Source organism: Camelus dromedarius, chromosome 9 (assembly GCF_036321535.1).
Source record: "Camelus dromedarius isolate mCamDro1 chromosome 9, mCamDro1.pat, whole genome shotgun sequence".
Lineage (NCBI taxonomy): Eukaryota > Metazoa > Chordata > Mammalia > Artiodactyla > Camelidae > Camelus > Camelus dromedarius.
In genome coordinates this window covers 8,191,886-8,208,237 of record NC_087444.1, presented here as the reverse complement: position 1 = coordinate 8,208,237, position 16,352 = coordinate 8,191,886, and the positions used below count along the sequence as shown (strand labels likewise).

The window sequence follows — 16,352 nt, the reverse complement described above, 5'->3', positions numbered from 1 at the left end:
CATGTCTAGATGGGGGACACCCAGGGGAAAATGAGTAACTCAAAGAGGTGGCTTAGAATTCAGGCTTAAATACCATCTTAACAGGAAAGGGGAGAAGAGATGTAGGCCTCCGAGGGAAGAACAAATGACTTTAGGAAAGATGAATGGCCCTTAGAAGAATATATGGAAGGTATGATAGTTCGGGACAAAGTTTACCTGGGTGTGTTGCTGGCGTCTAATTTCTTCTCCTGTGATAAGAGTCAATCTTCCTGTGGATGAAACTCCTGGGGAGGGAATTTATGAAAACTGAGTCCCTTTTGGAAGTCCCTTTAGGCAAATGAGGAGAGTTCATAGTAAGCCTCTCACTGCATTTGCTGTTTTCAAGTGCCTGTAGCTCAAAATAATCCGTGCACCGAAGTGGCATGTCCTGAACCCCTACAGTCATATTTTGGGGTGGCATATTCCGCTACCCTTCATCTTCAGTACAAGGTTTTTGTTTGCGGTTTTTTCTTATTCCTTCCTCACCTGTAGGGTAAATTTGAGAGCACCACTGGGACAATTAATAGACTAGTAGCAGAAATGAATGAATAGAATGTCTTTCCATAATTGCAGCAGCAAAAATTTCTTACTTGCTTAAAATTGAATATCAAAGCAAACTCAATTGCCTCCCAATTGTCAGAGGTTTAGCCTCTTTTTCACTAATTCCCAGAGATTCTGCTGTACTACAGCATTGATTTCCTAGCATCAGACCTTGACAACTAAATGCTCTCAAAACTCTTTTTTTGGTTGCAAAAATACATGCTAGTAGCCCGAGAGTTTTCATTGTATCACTGCTCTAGAGTTAGAGAATAAAACAACCAAATTAGTATTAACCATGAAAATAAAACCTTCCACAGCTTTCCTTAAGCCATATTCAAAGCAGAGAAAAATTTTAGATGCTGCATTGTCTTAGGAAAGCATGTAAGATTGTCACAGATCTTTCATGTAATTGACCTCACATTTGATTCTTGTCTTATGCCATATATATAAATATAAATGAGAAATTTATTAGGAAAACATTTACAATACAAAGTGTTTTAAAATCTATGAAAGAAACTCTCATTTTTTAACTTGTAACTGGTACATTGTTTTAACGGAAATGAAGTAAACAGCAGGTAATAATAGTCACTACACAGTGCCAGGTCACTCACTCCACCCTTGTTTTTCCATTTTAAAGTTGTGTTTTTCCATTCTAAAGTAGCTCATCTATTGTGCTGTTTGATATAAACTCTAAGTTGAATTTATTTATATAAGACGCTAAGCTTGTTGTTTTAATATTTTCAACTAAAGAGTAAAATTCTACCTTGATACCAGATTCAGAAGAAGATGTTGTTGAAACTCCTGCCGTGTCCCACGATGAACACACACACCAAGAGATAAAGGGCCAAAAAACACTGGCAACTCCTGCCGTTCGTCGCCTTGCAATGGAAAACAATGTAAGTTTTCTTAATATTTAAGTGTGAGATGGCATAGAAAGTTTACATTTGTATCTACGAAAAATCGCCCAGCCATCTGATGATGAAGATGGCTTCAGGTTGGGTTTAAAGAAAACACGAAAGTGTCTGTTACTGAAAAGTAATAGTTGCATAAAAGTCCTCATGAGAAATGAGACCTTACTGTTGATATTAATTGAGAATGTTATTCTTCCTTAGAGCCTAATAATAATCAGAGCTACCACTTACTGGCCACTTGTAAATACTAGTGTCTTAGATCAGGTACCGTAGAAGAACAGCTGGAAACAGGGATTTGGGAACGTGTGGTTGATTGATTGAGAGAGTAGACCTTTACTAGGAATGAAGGAAGCAGTATAGGGAAGGGGAGGGAAATGAGCCAGGCAAGGATGTGGTCTCAAGGATCTGCCTTATCCCAGGGAGACGGGGACTGATGTGAGTCAAGGAGGCTGTATTCCCTCTTGTCTGCAAGCCATTGACACTTAACCTCCAAGGAAAGATGGCTCTGAGGCATTGAGCTAATAATTTACATATTATCGCGTTTAATCTTCACAACTGTGAGATGAAGGGCTCTTCCAAGACCTGGAGGGGTCAAGTAACTAGTCTGAGGTCACACAGCTAGCACAGGGGTGGAACCAGGTTTCTGAAATGAGTCTCTGTGACTCCAAAACCAGTGCTCTGTCATCTTAATACTGTCTCAACAGTTGTTGCCTCCATTATTCAAGCACTTTTTAGCCAGAAACTGTACATACATTATCTCTAATCCTCATAGTAACCCTGCAGGGTGGTTTGGATTATCCCCTTTTCACAGATGAGAAAGGGCAGGTAAGTTGATTAAATTGGTTAAAATCAAGAAAGTAGCTGAACTCAGGATTTGAATACAAATCTGTCTGGTTCCGAAGCTTGAGTTCTTTACACTGTGCCCCACAATGCAGGGTTTTTGTTTGTCTACCTGTTTTGGAGAGAAGTAGTTAAGTTATTGGCTGGGGGCAGTTAACATTTTGAGAGTATATGATAAGAGTCATTAAAATGTTCTTATCCCTTCAACCAGTGAACCTACCATGGGGGAATTATCCCAAGGAAATAACCTAGGAAGTATTCTTACAAGTGTTTTATGTAGTAGCCAAAATTTAGAGGGCAATACACGTATTCAAAATCAGGGAAATGGCTGGGTAAATTATGTTATAAACCCCTTACTAAAAATCTGTTAGCCATTTCATGTGTTCAAATATGAAGAACATTTATCATAATAGAAAAATAGAAATAGTGATATGGACTGCTAGATTGTTAAGGGCATCAGATGAAATAATCTTATATATTGCTTTGAAAGTTATAAACATTTTACCATTTAAAAAAATTATAAAAAATATTATATGGAAGGATTACTTGTAGAAATACATGATGTGGCTTTCTTACACCTCTTCCTAAAGCTATGTGTAGCAACTAGAGTATTTGCATACTTACTGAAAATTAAATAGTTGATTTGTTATTATAAATCACCTTTTCTTTTTTCTTTTCTTGTAGTTTGCATATTAATGAATTAGGTGTTTCTAAAATGAAAAACCTGTGACATTTAGTTATTTGTAATTACCTAAAAGTTATTTGTTTAAATTCTCTGAGTTCATTTGTTATAAACTAAATGTTTGACGTGACCAAATTTCTCATTTTGAAGTCATTCTTAGAGAAGCACTGATACAAATGAAGCAGGACTTAACCTTGAGAGATGAACCAGTGTACACTGTGCACGAGGATGTCATCCAAGCTCGTGTATCTTTATTTTAAATAGAATTAAACTTAGTGAGAATATTTTGTCTTTATAACCAAACATAGGAAGTGATTAAAGAAAGCCAGATCACATGTTTCCAAGAAGTATCATGAATGTCTAGTGGAAAGTGGAATTGTATCATCTTACTGTTTATTCTATAGAAAGAAATAATAAAACTTAGGTATTTGACCCTTAACTTGGGCTGAGGAACTCACATTCCACATATGCCTCAAAAAAATGTTTTTTTCTATTTTTTGTACTGATCCTTCTAAAACAACAATCAGATAAAGACTAATTTGAGAGAGCTTTCATAGAATAATTATTTTAACCATCACGTGTTTGCTGGTAGCCAAGGTCAGAAACATTGGTCTACATTTGTTAGTGTGTTTAACTGTTTTTTAAACTCTCAGCTCTTCTTCTTATGTAGTCTTTAAAAATAAGGGGGAAAATCAGATAAGAATTATGCAAGAAATTTAAAAATAGTTGTTTAAAAATGTAAGTGTTCATTAATAGCTATGGATTGTGTACAATGCAGATACACGGGCAAATGACCAGTATGTACAAAAGTGACATGATCACCCATGCAGGGAAGCTGTAGTGTATAGCATTCTGTTAAGGTGATGAAAATGTTGTTTAATGTTTATAGCATTCTGTTAAGATAATGAAAATGTTATTTGTTTATACGGATTTATTGGACAGAGATACTTTTTAACCTTCAATTCATTTGATTCCATTTAGGGACCTTAATGATGGATTTATTTATTTTTAGGTAGTTTTATTTTTAGCATTAAAATGTGTCATTTTACAGATCAAGCTGAGTGAAGTTGTTGGCTCAGGAAAAGATGGCAGAATACTAAAAGAAGATATTCTCAACTATTTGGAAAAGCAGACAGGAGCTATATTACCTCCTTCACCAAAAGCTGAAATTGTGCCACCTCCGCCGAAATCAAAAGACAGGACTATTCCTATACCCATGTCAAAGCCTCCGGTGTTCACGGGCAAAGACAGAACAGAGCCCGTGAAAGGTAATAATAATAGTAACGTAAGGTGCAGTTTATCTGGGGGGACGCTGCTTGAACAGGCGGAAATAACACTTTTTCTAGGAAAAGCTTCAAGATATACTGTTAATCTTTGAAGAATACTATGTCAGCAGGTTTCTTAGAACGTAAGCTTACATACAGATAATTTTTCTGTTTGAAGACTCGCTCAGGATATTTTAAATATTCATTACTTTTAGTTAGCTTTCAAAACAGCTACTTCTGATTTGTTGTTTATAAACTCTTCTGATAATTAGCTTCCAGAAGAGTGGTTTTGCAAGACACCCATCGTGTAAATTCATGGCTTGCATCCTTCTGAATGTTTTATATACCGCAGCGTTGAAAGCAGTTACCTGTTACATTATCACACTTGGTACTGGGTGTTGTGCTGCGGTCAGTGCTTCAGCTTTGAAATTAGTGGCTTTCTAAGTTATGTGACGAAGATGGTAACTCCAAGAGGAAGAGTTGAGTTGAGAGTAAATGACATTAGAGAAACTTCTACTTTAGTTTTTTAAAGGATCTAAGAATATATGATTTGTGTATAATGTTTTCTAGGCTTTCACAAAGCAATGGTCAAGAGCATGTCCGCAGCCCTGAAGATACCCCACTTTGGGTACTGTGATGAGGTTGACCTTACTGAACTGGTTAAGCTACGAGAAGAACTCAAACCCATTGCTTTTGCTCGTGGAATTAAACTCACCTTTATGCCCTTCTTCTTAAAGGTGAGGTTTCATCCATTTCAAGCAAGGCTTGAGTAAGACGTTTAAATTTTGTTTTGCCAGAGTGCAATGTGTTGACCGTGGGTTTGCACAAAAATATTATTTCTTACTGTATCACATAGAAAAATGTACAAGCACACTCTCTTTGTTTCATGGGAGTTTGTAAAATTAAACTTTCTGTATCAGATTTTTATCTCCTTACCTCTTTAAGCTAGAGAAGGATTGTCCTGCCAGTCAGGTAAAGCCTTTAATTCTGAAAGGATCACTCCAGCGAAGTCCTGATTTGAACGAAGTGAAACTTAGTGTTGATCTTGTGTATCATTGGCGTGTGTTTACTGTCACTTTTCAACAAAGTTACATTGAGACTTGTGGGCATCGTTTCCCGTACGAGGCCTCGTGCCCAGTGTGAGATGGAATGAGACCATCCACTGTCCTTGAGCCGCCCACCGTCTCGCTCACATTCAGCACCATTTATGAAGCCGCTACCGTGCGGCTGACCCCGTGCCACGCCTGCTGTATGCATGATCTCTTTTAATTCTCAGAGTAACCTTGACGTGTAAATATCGCTGTCCCTACTTTCCATTTAAGGGAATTGGGGCTCAGAGAAGTTGAGCCACTTCGCAAGGATTTATAGCTATGATTGGAGAAGCTAGTTTCAGGTTCTGGTCTGTTTTTCTCAAAAATGCCTACTGCTGTCTCTCACTCCAGTGTGGCTTCCCACCCGCCCTTCCCACACTGGATGAAGACCGATCTTCCCTAAAGACAGTTACTCATGATTCCCTGATTCTTTTTAATGGTCCTCCTTCAGGACTGCCTTCAGGATAGTTCCTAAACTCCTTAGTGTAGCATCAAAAATATTTCTGTGAGTCTCTGCTGCTGCCTTTCCTGTCTTCTCTCTCACAGTCACTCCCTTGGCTTTAGTCACTTTAAGCTACACGTAGTTGCTGGGATTCCTAACTCCACCTGAAGGGCCTCCTCCTCCCTTGATCAAGTACATCCTCATCCTAAATACCAAATTTTGTTTGGGTATCGCCTCCTTCTGGAAGCCTGTGACTGTCAGTTTGAGTTAAATACCCTTTTGTTTCCCGTCGTGGTTTCTCTCAGTGTGTTGCCAGTGTTTGCTCTGTTGTCTCTTCCCTGACGCTGAGCCTCACCAGGTACAGGCTGTTCTCCTGTATCTCTGTCTTTTCAACAGCTGCCCTAACAAGTAAGGGGGCGCTCTATAAACACGAGGTGTAACAATTGTCAGTAAGTGGGGGTCTGGACTGTGTTACAGCTGTAGTGAGTCGTCTGTAGAGACATGGCAATTCAGACACGTGGATGAGATCGCCCCAGCTGTGTGTGAAGGAGAAAAGAAGGCTGAGTGCTTTATACCAGCGTTTAAGGGGTATAGAAGCTGACTTGGCAAAGGCAATGGAAGATAGTGAGTGGGGTCAGTGGTTTGATGGTAGGAGAACCAGGAAACAGTCCCTTGGAAGCCAAGTGTACCTGTTACCTATTGCTGTATAACAGCCCTCTCTCCCCCAGATTTTATGGCTTGAAACAACAGCCATTTATCATTTCTCACGAGGCTGCAGGAGGGCAGGGCCAGTCTGCCGATCTTGCAGGGCTCTCGCGTAGGTCTGCGGACAGCTAAGGCTGGCCAAGGGCTGGCTGGGGCAGGATGGCCTCAGGGAGGGTGACTCATTTCTCTCCTGGATGTCTCTCCCGGAATGCTAGCCCACGCATGGTCTCAGTACTGGCAGGGGTGAGGAGAGGAGGCAGAATTAGAGCATTTTTCACCTTCGCTACTACATCATGTTTGTTCTTAACTCAGTGACCAAAGCAAATCACATGACTAAGCTCTGCATTAGCCTGCAGGAGCACTACCAGAGGGTTTGGACTGAGAGGCATGAAAGATTGGGGCCACTGATTCAGCCTCTCACACTGAAAGAGAAGAAAAAAGGTTTTAAGAGTAAAGTAAGTAACTGTATACATCACAGAGGTTAAATAGGATAAGGGATGGGAACAGGCTATTGGATTGGTCAATAAGCAGTCAAGTGTGCCCCCCGCCAGAGCTGATTGAATAAAGTATTGTTGAGGTAGAAGCCTGATTGCAGTTAGTTGGGGAATGAAAGAAACTGAGGAAGAGATGCTGAAAAAATCTCATAAAAGGCAGACAGGGCATAGGTGGAGAAGGCAGTTATGGTGGCTGGAGCAGACTGAAGAAAGGTTCCATTTGCCCCTTCCCCTCCTGCACACCTGCAAGGAAGAGTTGAGCAGATCAGTGGGCGAAGGAAAGAGCTGGAAAATGGAAAGTTAAAAGTGTGTGAGTGGGAGGGGTGGTTGGAGTAAAACCTGGGCGTGAGGGGAGAATGAGATGAAGACCCCAGTGGAGACGTTCACCTGGAGGAGCGAGAGACTGCCTGCCAGCTCTTGTTTCAGCTGGGTTCCTCATGCTGCTTCCTACGACGTCTGTTTTGAAGCAAGAACAGACCAGCCTTTTGATATATTAAGTTTATTTGATCATTGTTTTTCTTTATTGTTCCAGTCTGAATGAAATATCTGATCTTTATTTTGAAAATAAAATTTAATATGCTTTTATTTGTTTTAACTTTTTTTTTCAGTTTATATTAGTTTTAGAACATTTGGAAAATACTACCAAGTATTGTACAGGGGGCAAAATGACCTCTTGTCTGTGGACACACACTTTGCTTCTCCTTTTACAAAATTTGGGTTATACTCAAAATACTGTTTTTATGTCTAATGCTTTGATTAACCTTAGTTATGGATTTTTATATAAAGAAGATTAAAGCTACAGTTATCAAATCAAATGCTTAATAAAATTTTCCTTAACTCTCTAGTTCAAGGATATGATTTATTTTTTCTGTCAAGACCACTGACCCACAGACAAAAATAACACAATATATATAAAGAACTCTTAATTGAACAAGATGAAGGCAGTGGGGTAGGGCATTCTTTTCAAGGACAATATTTAGCATTTTAATTTTCCTGTTTTTTAAGTTGAATATGGAATATGACGACCAAATGGGCAATGTGTGAACTTTAATTAGATCCTAGATGGGCAGAGAAACAGCTATAAAGAATATTCTGTAAACAGTTAGGGTAGTCTGAATATGGACAGAAAACAGATGTATTAGAAGAAAAAAGGAAAAGGAAAGGGGAGAGATTAAGGCAGAAGAAGGCAAAGCAGGAAGACTAAACGCCATCGATTCAGGGAGACAGGCTCTAAAGTAAATGTTTGCGCCAGCTCTGCCCTGCACATGGCCAAGGACGCCAGGCGGAGCACGGACCTCTCACATCCTTATCGCTTGTGCTTTCTACACAGGGGAGTAGCTTACTGCCTGTCTGTGTTTTAATCTGAAGTGTTTTTCTGAACTACAGGTTTACTTCTCATGGAAATCTTAACACTACATGTAAGTGAGGGAAACACGTAGAATTTAGATATTTTCTTTGGTTCTCTGGTCAGTCTGCATAGTGTTTTTAAAAAATCTTGATGTTTACAAGCTGCCTGCCTACTTTTATCTTTTATTCTTTAATGATTTGGGTGACCTGGTTCCACATGGTCGTGTGGGATTAGTGTGCCTTGTGAATGTAGACTTGAAAATGAACTCAGCTTAAGTAACAGTTCTTTGCCTCCAGCCTTTACACCTCTTCTTACTTCAAATGATCCCATCCTTTCAGAATGAGAAGTGTTTACGTTGTCTCTCTGTTACACAGGCTGCTTCCTTGGGATTACTACAGTTTCCTATCCTTAATGCATCTGTGGATGAAAACTGCCAGAACATAACGTATAAGGTTGGCTATGTGTTGAGAAAATGTCTTGTTTTAGACAGAAATAGACTCACAAACATAGAGAACAAACTTAACGGTTACCAGGCGGTAAAGGGGGTGGGAAGGGATAACGTGTGAGTTCAAGACATGCAGATACTAACTACTATATATAACATAGATAAAGAACGTTTATACTGTAGAGCATAAGGAACTATATTCAATGTCTTGTAGCAACCTATAATGAAAAAGAATATGAAAATGAATATATGTTTGTATATATATGTATGACTGAAACACTATGATGTACACCAGAAATTGATACAACCTTGTGAACTGACTATACTTCAATAAAATCTCTTGAAATTTCTTTTTGTTTTTTTGAAAAAAAGAACATTTAACAAAAAAAGAAAAGAAAATATATTGTTTAAATAAGCAATGGTACAAATGTGCTTGTAGGTTAAAGAAGCTTCTCTCATACCTCAACTAGTGATCTTTAGACTACGATTGAAAGTATGGGGTATATTTTTTTTTTTAATTGAGTTATAGTCGGTTTACAATGTTGTGTCAATTTCTGGTGTACAGCACAATTTTTCAGTCATACATGAATATAGATGTATTCGTTTTCATATTCTTTTTCACCGTGAGCTACCACAAGATCTTGAATATGTTTCCCTGTGCTATACAGTATAAATTTGTTTATCTAGTCTATATGTTGGGGTAAATCATTAAACTGAAGATATATTTATTGCTATTGTTGTTGGTTTTACTGGTTAATAATTAATGTGCAGATTGCTGGGGTTTTTTTAAGTTTTTTTCTTCTGGTGGTGGTAATTAGATTTTTTATGTATGTATGTATTTAGTGGAGGTACTGGGGATTGAATCCAGGACCTCATGCATGCCAAGCATGCGCTCTACCACTGAGCTATACCCTCCCCATTAGATTGCTATTTTTAGCTGCTTTTGGTTTTCTGCCTGAAGTAGCAGAAATATACAGCTGTGAGGCAGTGGATTACCTTTCACATCCTACATACCCTCCCCTCAAAAAGAAGAGCTCTTTCAAGATGGGATTCCTGCAATTTTTAAAACAAGTAATTTAAATGGGAAAAATAATGAAAGTTTGAATTCTGCTAAGTGAAAGTTTATTTGGAGTGAAAGTCTATTATGGCTGAGAACTCTTCTTGGGATGCTGACCCTTATTTATATTTCTTACTAGAAATATACAACTGGAAAGTGAGCTTTTTATTCTGGGGAGTTGAATCTAAAATCTTTCCATATGATTAATACAATTTCCTCTTTAACTATATACTTGTTTCAAAAAAAAATTCAGACAAGCAAATAGTGATGTTTACCTCAGTCTCATAAACCTAAAATAACTCATTGTTTATGTTGAGATGTATATTCTTCTAGGATTTTACCTAGTTTAAAAAAATGTATGGAATTATGTTTTTTAATTAAATTTTTTTCTTTTTAAGTGTTCTTTTTCGTTTAATATATTTATATGACATCATTACATGTCAATAAATACGGCTTTGTTAGTCATTTGGTTAGCCAGTGACTTACTGATAAACATTTGGATTACTTGCAGTTTCTCAGTCTTACAATCTGAACTCAACATCTCTGCATCTCTACATACTTCTGCATTTATCTTCTTAGCACATATTTTTAATAAATGTTGGTATATATCATTAAAAGTTCTCCAGAACTTCCATACTGGCTTACGCTTCCACTAACAATATATGGAAATAACCCATTGTTCTATATTCTTACCAAAAAAAATTATCTTTTTCGAGAGATCTTTTCAAAACCTTTTTAAAATTGTTTCTTTTAAATCATCACCAACATGGTGAAAATAGTTTTTGATAGTTGTGTTCATAAGGCAGTGAAAGTTGATCCTTACTTTCCTATTAGCTTATGAAAAGGCCTACTATATAATTGGGGTTTTGTTTGTTTGTTTGTTTTCAGGCTTCTCATAACATTGGGATAGCAATGGATACAGAGCAGGGCTTGATTGTTCCTAACGTGAAAAACGTTCAGATCTGCACCGTATTTGAGATTGCTGCTGAACTGAACCGCCTCCAGAACCTGGGCTCTTCGGGTCAGCTCAGCACCAGCGATCTTACAGGAGGAACATTTACTCTTTCTAACATTGGATCAGTGAGTAATCGTGGTGTTCAAATTCATAAACCCTGACTTACGATTTGTGTTCATATGCTCAGTTAAAAACATAAACCTTCATTTGCCATTTGTTCTTCAAAAGCTTGATTTCTTTTTTTTTTTAGATTGGTGGCACCTATGCCAAACCAGTGATATTACCACCTGAGGTGGCGATTGGAGCCCTTGGAGTGATTAAGGTGTGTTTGTAAGAGTTTAAGCAAATTGGGAGAGTAGATACAAAAAAGAGTAATCATTTCCAAGGTTTTCTCCTCACTTTGTAGGTCTGAGTATGAGATTGGGTTTAGTCAGTCAGTTATTTCTTCCTAAAAGCTGGGCCTCCAGTTCTGGTGGCTGCCTCTCTGTAGAGGAAATGCTGGTGACCTGCATCGCTTCTGTGTGGATCAGGCATTGTGGGTTATGCCAGGCTCAAATGTGAGTCTTTATGAATAATCACAAATATAGCCAATCTGAATCTATCAAAATATCCTTATTTCCAAATACCAAAGAATATAAGCCAATCCAAATTATTCTTTATAACAGCGAGACACCGTGGAGAGCATTTTTCTCAAATTTTACTCTGTTCAAGAATCATTGGAAGCACCGGTTAAAAATGCAGATTTCTTGGCTTTGGGGACAGAGCCTCCAAAGCTTACATGTTAAGCAAGAACCCAGCTGGTTCCAGCATGAGTGAGCTGCGGCCATGTTTTAGAAGACTGACTTACAATAAGGGTTGCAATGATTCTTATCCCTGGCTGCATGTTAGAATCATCTGGGAAGCTTGAGGAAAAAAAGCCCAACCTCAGGCCATACCAACTGGACCAGAATTACTAGGAGTGGGGGTGGAGAAGGGGGCTTGGGCATCCCTATTAACCCAGGGCTGAGACCAGCAGAGTTAAAGACATAAGTCCTGGATGCCATTTCAATACCACCATTCTTAAATGTCATTGTCACTGCATTAACCTTGATTTTGATCTTCATGTTTTCAGAAGAACCTTTTCTCTTCTCTGTATTTATGCCGCTTCTACATTGAGCATCTCTAGGACTTGCTTTTCTTGAGTTTATTATTTTCATGTCAGTATCCAGAAACTTCACAGATACTTTTACTCAGCCTTTGACTTGCTTTCTAGCAGACAGTGCTTGGCTGCTACGTTACTCTCCCTTCTGGCAGCTCCTTTCCCTTCAGGCACACAGAGGAGATAGGAAGAAAAAGATAAGAACACGTATTATGACACCGTCCTGTCCAAATCAGGGGTTTCTCTAGAAGGTAACTTCTCTGTCACTCATTCTCCTTGCAGCAAAAATTCAACATCTGATGCTCATAAAATTCTTACCTTTTACAGTTTCCAAACCATCATACCCATTTGACAAAGTTTTATTTTCCCTTTTCCTGAAAGCTGTTTCTTTTCTTCTGAATTGTATGTATAGATACCTCATTATGGTAAACTATACATAACAAAATTTACCATTTTAATCATCTTTAAGTGTAAGGTTCAGCGGCAGTGTGTACATTCACATTGCAGCCATCACCACCATCTGTCTCCAGAACTTTTTTTTTATCCCACACTGAAACTTTGTGTGTATGTACCACATTTTGTTTACCTATTCATCTGTGATGCGTATTTGGGTTGTTTCCATTTTTTGGCTATTGGGAATAATGCTGCTATGGTCTACATGGGTCTGCAAATATCTGTGTGAGTTGTGTTTTTTCAGAATCATTTTACCCATGGTTTCTTCAAGCTCTGAAGCATAGTTCTTAGAATATAATTAGAATATATATCTTCATAGTGACTTAATGGAATTCACCTTTTTTTGGGTTGAGACAAATGATATTTCATTCCTTTGTCCCTGTCTCATTTCTCCTTTGCTATTTTTCTGTTTTCACTTTAAATTTTAAACTGTTGCCAAATAGTCTTAAGTCACTATAACCTCCACATTACTCAATTCTCAGTCCTTATCTTCTTGACCTTGAGTTGATCAGTACCACCTCCTTGGAAAACGTTCTTGACTATGACTTGCAGAAAGCCTCACTAGTCTCTCCTGCTGCCACTGCCGATACCCTCTGAGTCTTACTTGCCTGTACCTCCCCATCTCCCCATCTCCAAACATTGGAGTGCCCCAGAGCTCAGTTCTGGCCTTTTCTTTATCTGATCCAGTCTCATGGCTTTGATTTATATGCTGATGGCTTCCAAGTTTCTATCTCCGGACCAGACCTCTCCTTTGAACGCCAAGCTTACACATCCTGCTTGGATGTCTAATTAGGCATCTCACATTTCCTTCTTCTTTGCCTGCTCCTGGAGTCTTCCCATCTCACTGAATGGCCATTCTGTTCAGAGACCTCCAGTGGCTTCTCACCTCACTCCAAATCAAAGGCAAAATAGCTGCAATGGCCTCCATGGCTCTGCGCTGGTGCTGCTCTGTGTGACTGGGACCCACGTTAGGCCTTGGCTGTTGTACCCGGGCCATGCGGAGACAAGTACAGAAGAGGAGCCTGGGGCTTAGAAACTTTCATTGCCCTTTGACACAGTGATTTTATGTCCATTGAACCTAATAATGAGAAATGAGCCTTGTATTTTCTGTCTTTTTATTTCTTTTTTATTGAGTTTCACTTTTAAAATCTTTTTAAAGTTGCCTGCAATGAATTAGAATTTTTTTAAAAAATATTTTTTTCTTCAAATCAAAGACAGATTGAAAAGCATTACTCTTTTGGGGGTGTGGGGGGTGGCGGGCAGGCAATTAGGCTTAATTATTCATTTATTTATTACTGTTCTTTTTAATGGAGGTACCGGGGTTTGAACCCAGGACCTCATGTGTGCTAAGCACCGCACTCTTCCACTGAGATATACCCTCCCTCTGAGAAACATTATTCCTTAAGTCTTAAGAACATGCCCCACCTTCAGCCTGCTCCGTCTGTGACCTCACCTCTCACCTCTCACCCCGGCACCTCCCCCTTGCCAACCCTGCTGGTCCGCTAACTCTCCAGTCATGCTTCCCTTCTCTCTTTCTCCAAGTGTTCATGTGGCTTGTGTCGCCACTGCCTTCAGTGAGGACACCTTAGCGAGGCTCTTCCTGCCCACCTGTCAAAAAAAAATGTAGCCTCTGCCCTATTTCCACCTCCTGCCTATAGTCTGTATCCTCGTTCCAAAGCGCTTTCTTTTTCCCTTGGCACTTCTCACTGTCTAGCACAATGTGCACATTTTACTTAATCATCCGTCTCTCCCCATTGAAATGTTAGCTCCAAGGAAGCAAAGGTTGTTGTTTATTTCATTCATTGCTTTATCCCCAGAGTCTAGAAGAGTGCTTGGTACATAGTAGGTGCTCAATAAATATCCACTAAATAGTTGAATCTGAAATGAAATTCACTGTACGTGTGGAAATTACACAGGGGACAGGAAATACCTTTGGAGAATCTCTGGAAACTTGAAACACGTACTCACAAAGGCGGGAAAAGTAGGAGCTGGCATTTGGGACATCCACCTCCTCCGGGTTATCAGGAGGGGATCTACCTAATCTTTCGCTGTTGCTGCTGCTGGAGCTTGCTCTGAGCAAGTGAAGGCTGACTCTTTGTTCTTTTCCTTACCCGTAGGCCCTCCCCCGATTTAACGAGAAAGGAGACGTATATAAGGCTCAGATAATGAATGTGAGCTGGTCAGCCGACCACAGAATTATTGATGGCGCCACAGTGTCACGCTTCTCTAATTTGTGGAAATCCTACTTAGAAAACCCAGCTTTTATGCTGCTAGATCTGAAGTGAAGATGGACAAGATGTCCTTGAACTTTCTGAGCCTCCAAAGAGTCTGCAGGGCCCAGCTGTGCAGCACGTGTTCTTCACTGCAGTTCGTATTATACGTGATTTGTAACGTGTATAAGGTTCTGAGGCCCAGTATTTATCCCTATTCTGTTAGACTTTTTACTGAAGATGGATAATGGTGAAATCATTCTCCCGGGGCTGTCACATTTTATAGGTCAGAGTACAACTTCTTAATATGTCTGAGGTCTTCGTGTCAATGGATTGAAACTGGCAAGAACAACAAAATGAATATTACTAAAACACAGATACTCATATACAGTATTTGCCCTATTTCTTTCTGTTTTTATTTTAAACAAACTCTTAATGAAACTTTGCCATTACACTTAGTTGGGAAAAGGAATTTATGTACAAAAACTTTTCTATGTCCCCACAATAATGCAAATTGTTGTGCAAAGTAAGTGCAATTATACTTTTAAGATATCCAGGAGTATGTTGCTTTGTAGAGATTATCTTCTGTAAATGTCTTATTTGTATAAGTTAATATCTTTTAGAAGAGAAAATTATAAGCTAATCTTAAAAATTCCCAATTATAGTTTTATAACCAGTAAGGCCACGGAAGGTGTTTGCTTAAAATGGATACACTTGTAGAATTTTGGTGATGTTTTGGTGTTTTATTGGGAAAAACCTTACCTTTGCAGCCTCGCTTCATGAGGAGGTTACTGTAAGCATAGCGGCCGCTGAGGTTGTCTTACGTTCAGAAGCCCACTGCCTTTCAACCTTTTTGTTTTTTTTAACTTTCTTGATCTTCAGCTAAAAAATAGGACGGGTTAAGAAGTTACCGTCTATTCCGTTCCCCGTATGGGCAGAACTACCCTTTAGTAGTTATGGGTAGTTATGGATACACTAAAAGAAAATAATGAATTTTGTACAGAAATAAAGGGTTCCTCATGATCATTTTGTTAGAGGCCCACTTGAAATCAGAAATAGCATCAAGATGAATTTAATCCAACATTTTGATTTACATTCAGAAATTCAGTCTGTTTCTAATATTGTGTAATTGAATAATGTATATCCAAGTGAAGTTTTATGGCAGAAAAGGAAGTCTTTTCACTGTCTACTTGACTTTCTCAAAATGGAAATGGTGCATAAATTACAAAGTAATGGGTCAAATGATGGTTATTTTTAAAATTCAGATAATATGAAAAGTTACAAATAAAATAAAATCGTCCATCATCCTACCACTAATCCTACCACTACTTAACATTTTGATCAAGGTATCTGTATACATAGCTATTCTTTTTATAAAAATGGGATCATACTGTATCTGCTATTTTATATAATTTGATTTTTTTAATTTAACATATTATGAATCAATAAACTGTTCTACATTATCATACTTTTAAATGGCTCCATGGTATTCTACTATTTGCATTTATTATTTTATCTAAATATTAAACATCTACTGTATACCAAGCGTGGTGCTAAGCACTGGGTACAAAATGCGCATCCTTGTGGCCACTGTCTTCATTGGGCTTACAGTCTGGAGGGGAGACAGATATTTAATAATCATAAAAATAAAAATATAATTAATCTCTAAGTAGGAAAAAAACAGGGTGCCATGAAAGCAGCGAGTAGAGGTTACTGATCCTGCCTGGAACTGAGGAGAGGAGGTACTATAATTTAACC

The 16,352-nt window shown here is 38.6% G+C and overlaps 1 protein-coding gene and 1 non-coding gene across 5 annotated transcripts in view; one reads left to right on the top strand and one right to left on the bottom strand.

Annotated features, from left to right (window-relative positions):
- The window catches only part of DBT (dihydrolipoamide branched chain transacylase E2), a 34,639-nt gene extending 18,569 nt beyond the window's left edge, over positions 1–16,070 (top strand). For all 4 annotated transcript variants that reach the window (XM_010975191.3, XM_010975198.3, XM_064488762.1 and 1 more), the window contains 7 exons: positions 1,333–1,454; positions 4,043–4,259; positions 4,827–4,993; positions 8,711–8,788; positions 10,727–10,918; positions 11,044–11,115; positions 14,502–16,070. In XM_010975191.3, the coding sequence (XP_010973493.2) occupies positions 1,333–1,454; positions 4,043–4,259; positions 4,827–4,993; positions 8,711–8,788; positions 10,727–10,918; positions 11,044–11,115; positions 14,502–14,669 (1,016 nt within the window). In that variant the 3' untranslated portion in view covers positions 14,670–16,070. The remainder of the gene's footprint in view (positions 1–1,332; positions 1,455–4,042; positions 4,260–4,826; positions 4,994–8,710; positions 8,789–10,726; positions 10,919–11,043; positions 11,116–14,501) is intronic.
- TRNAA-GGC (transfer RNA alanine (anticodon GGC)) lies at positions 9,625–9,697 on the bottom strand. Its single transcript has one exon. It is a non-coding gene; the product is annotated as a tRNA-Ala (tRNA).
- Positions 16,071–16,352: the final 282 nt, after the last annotated feature.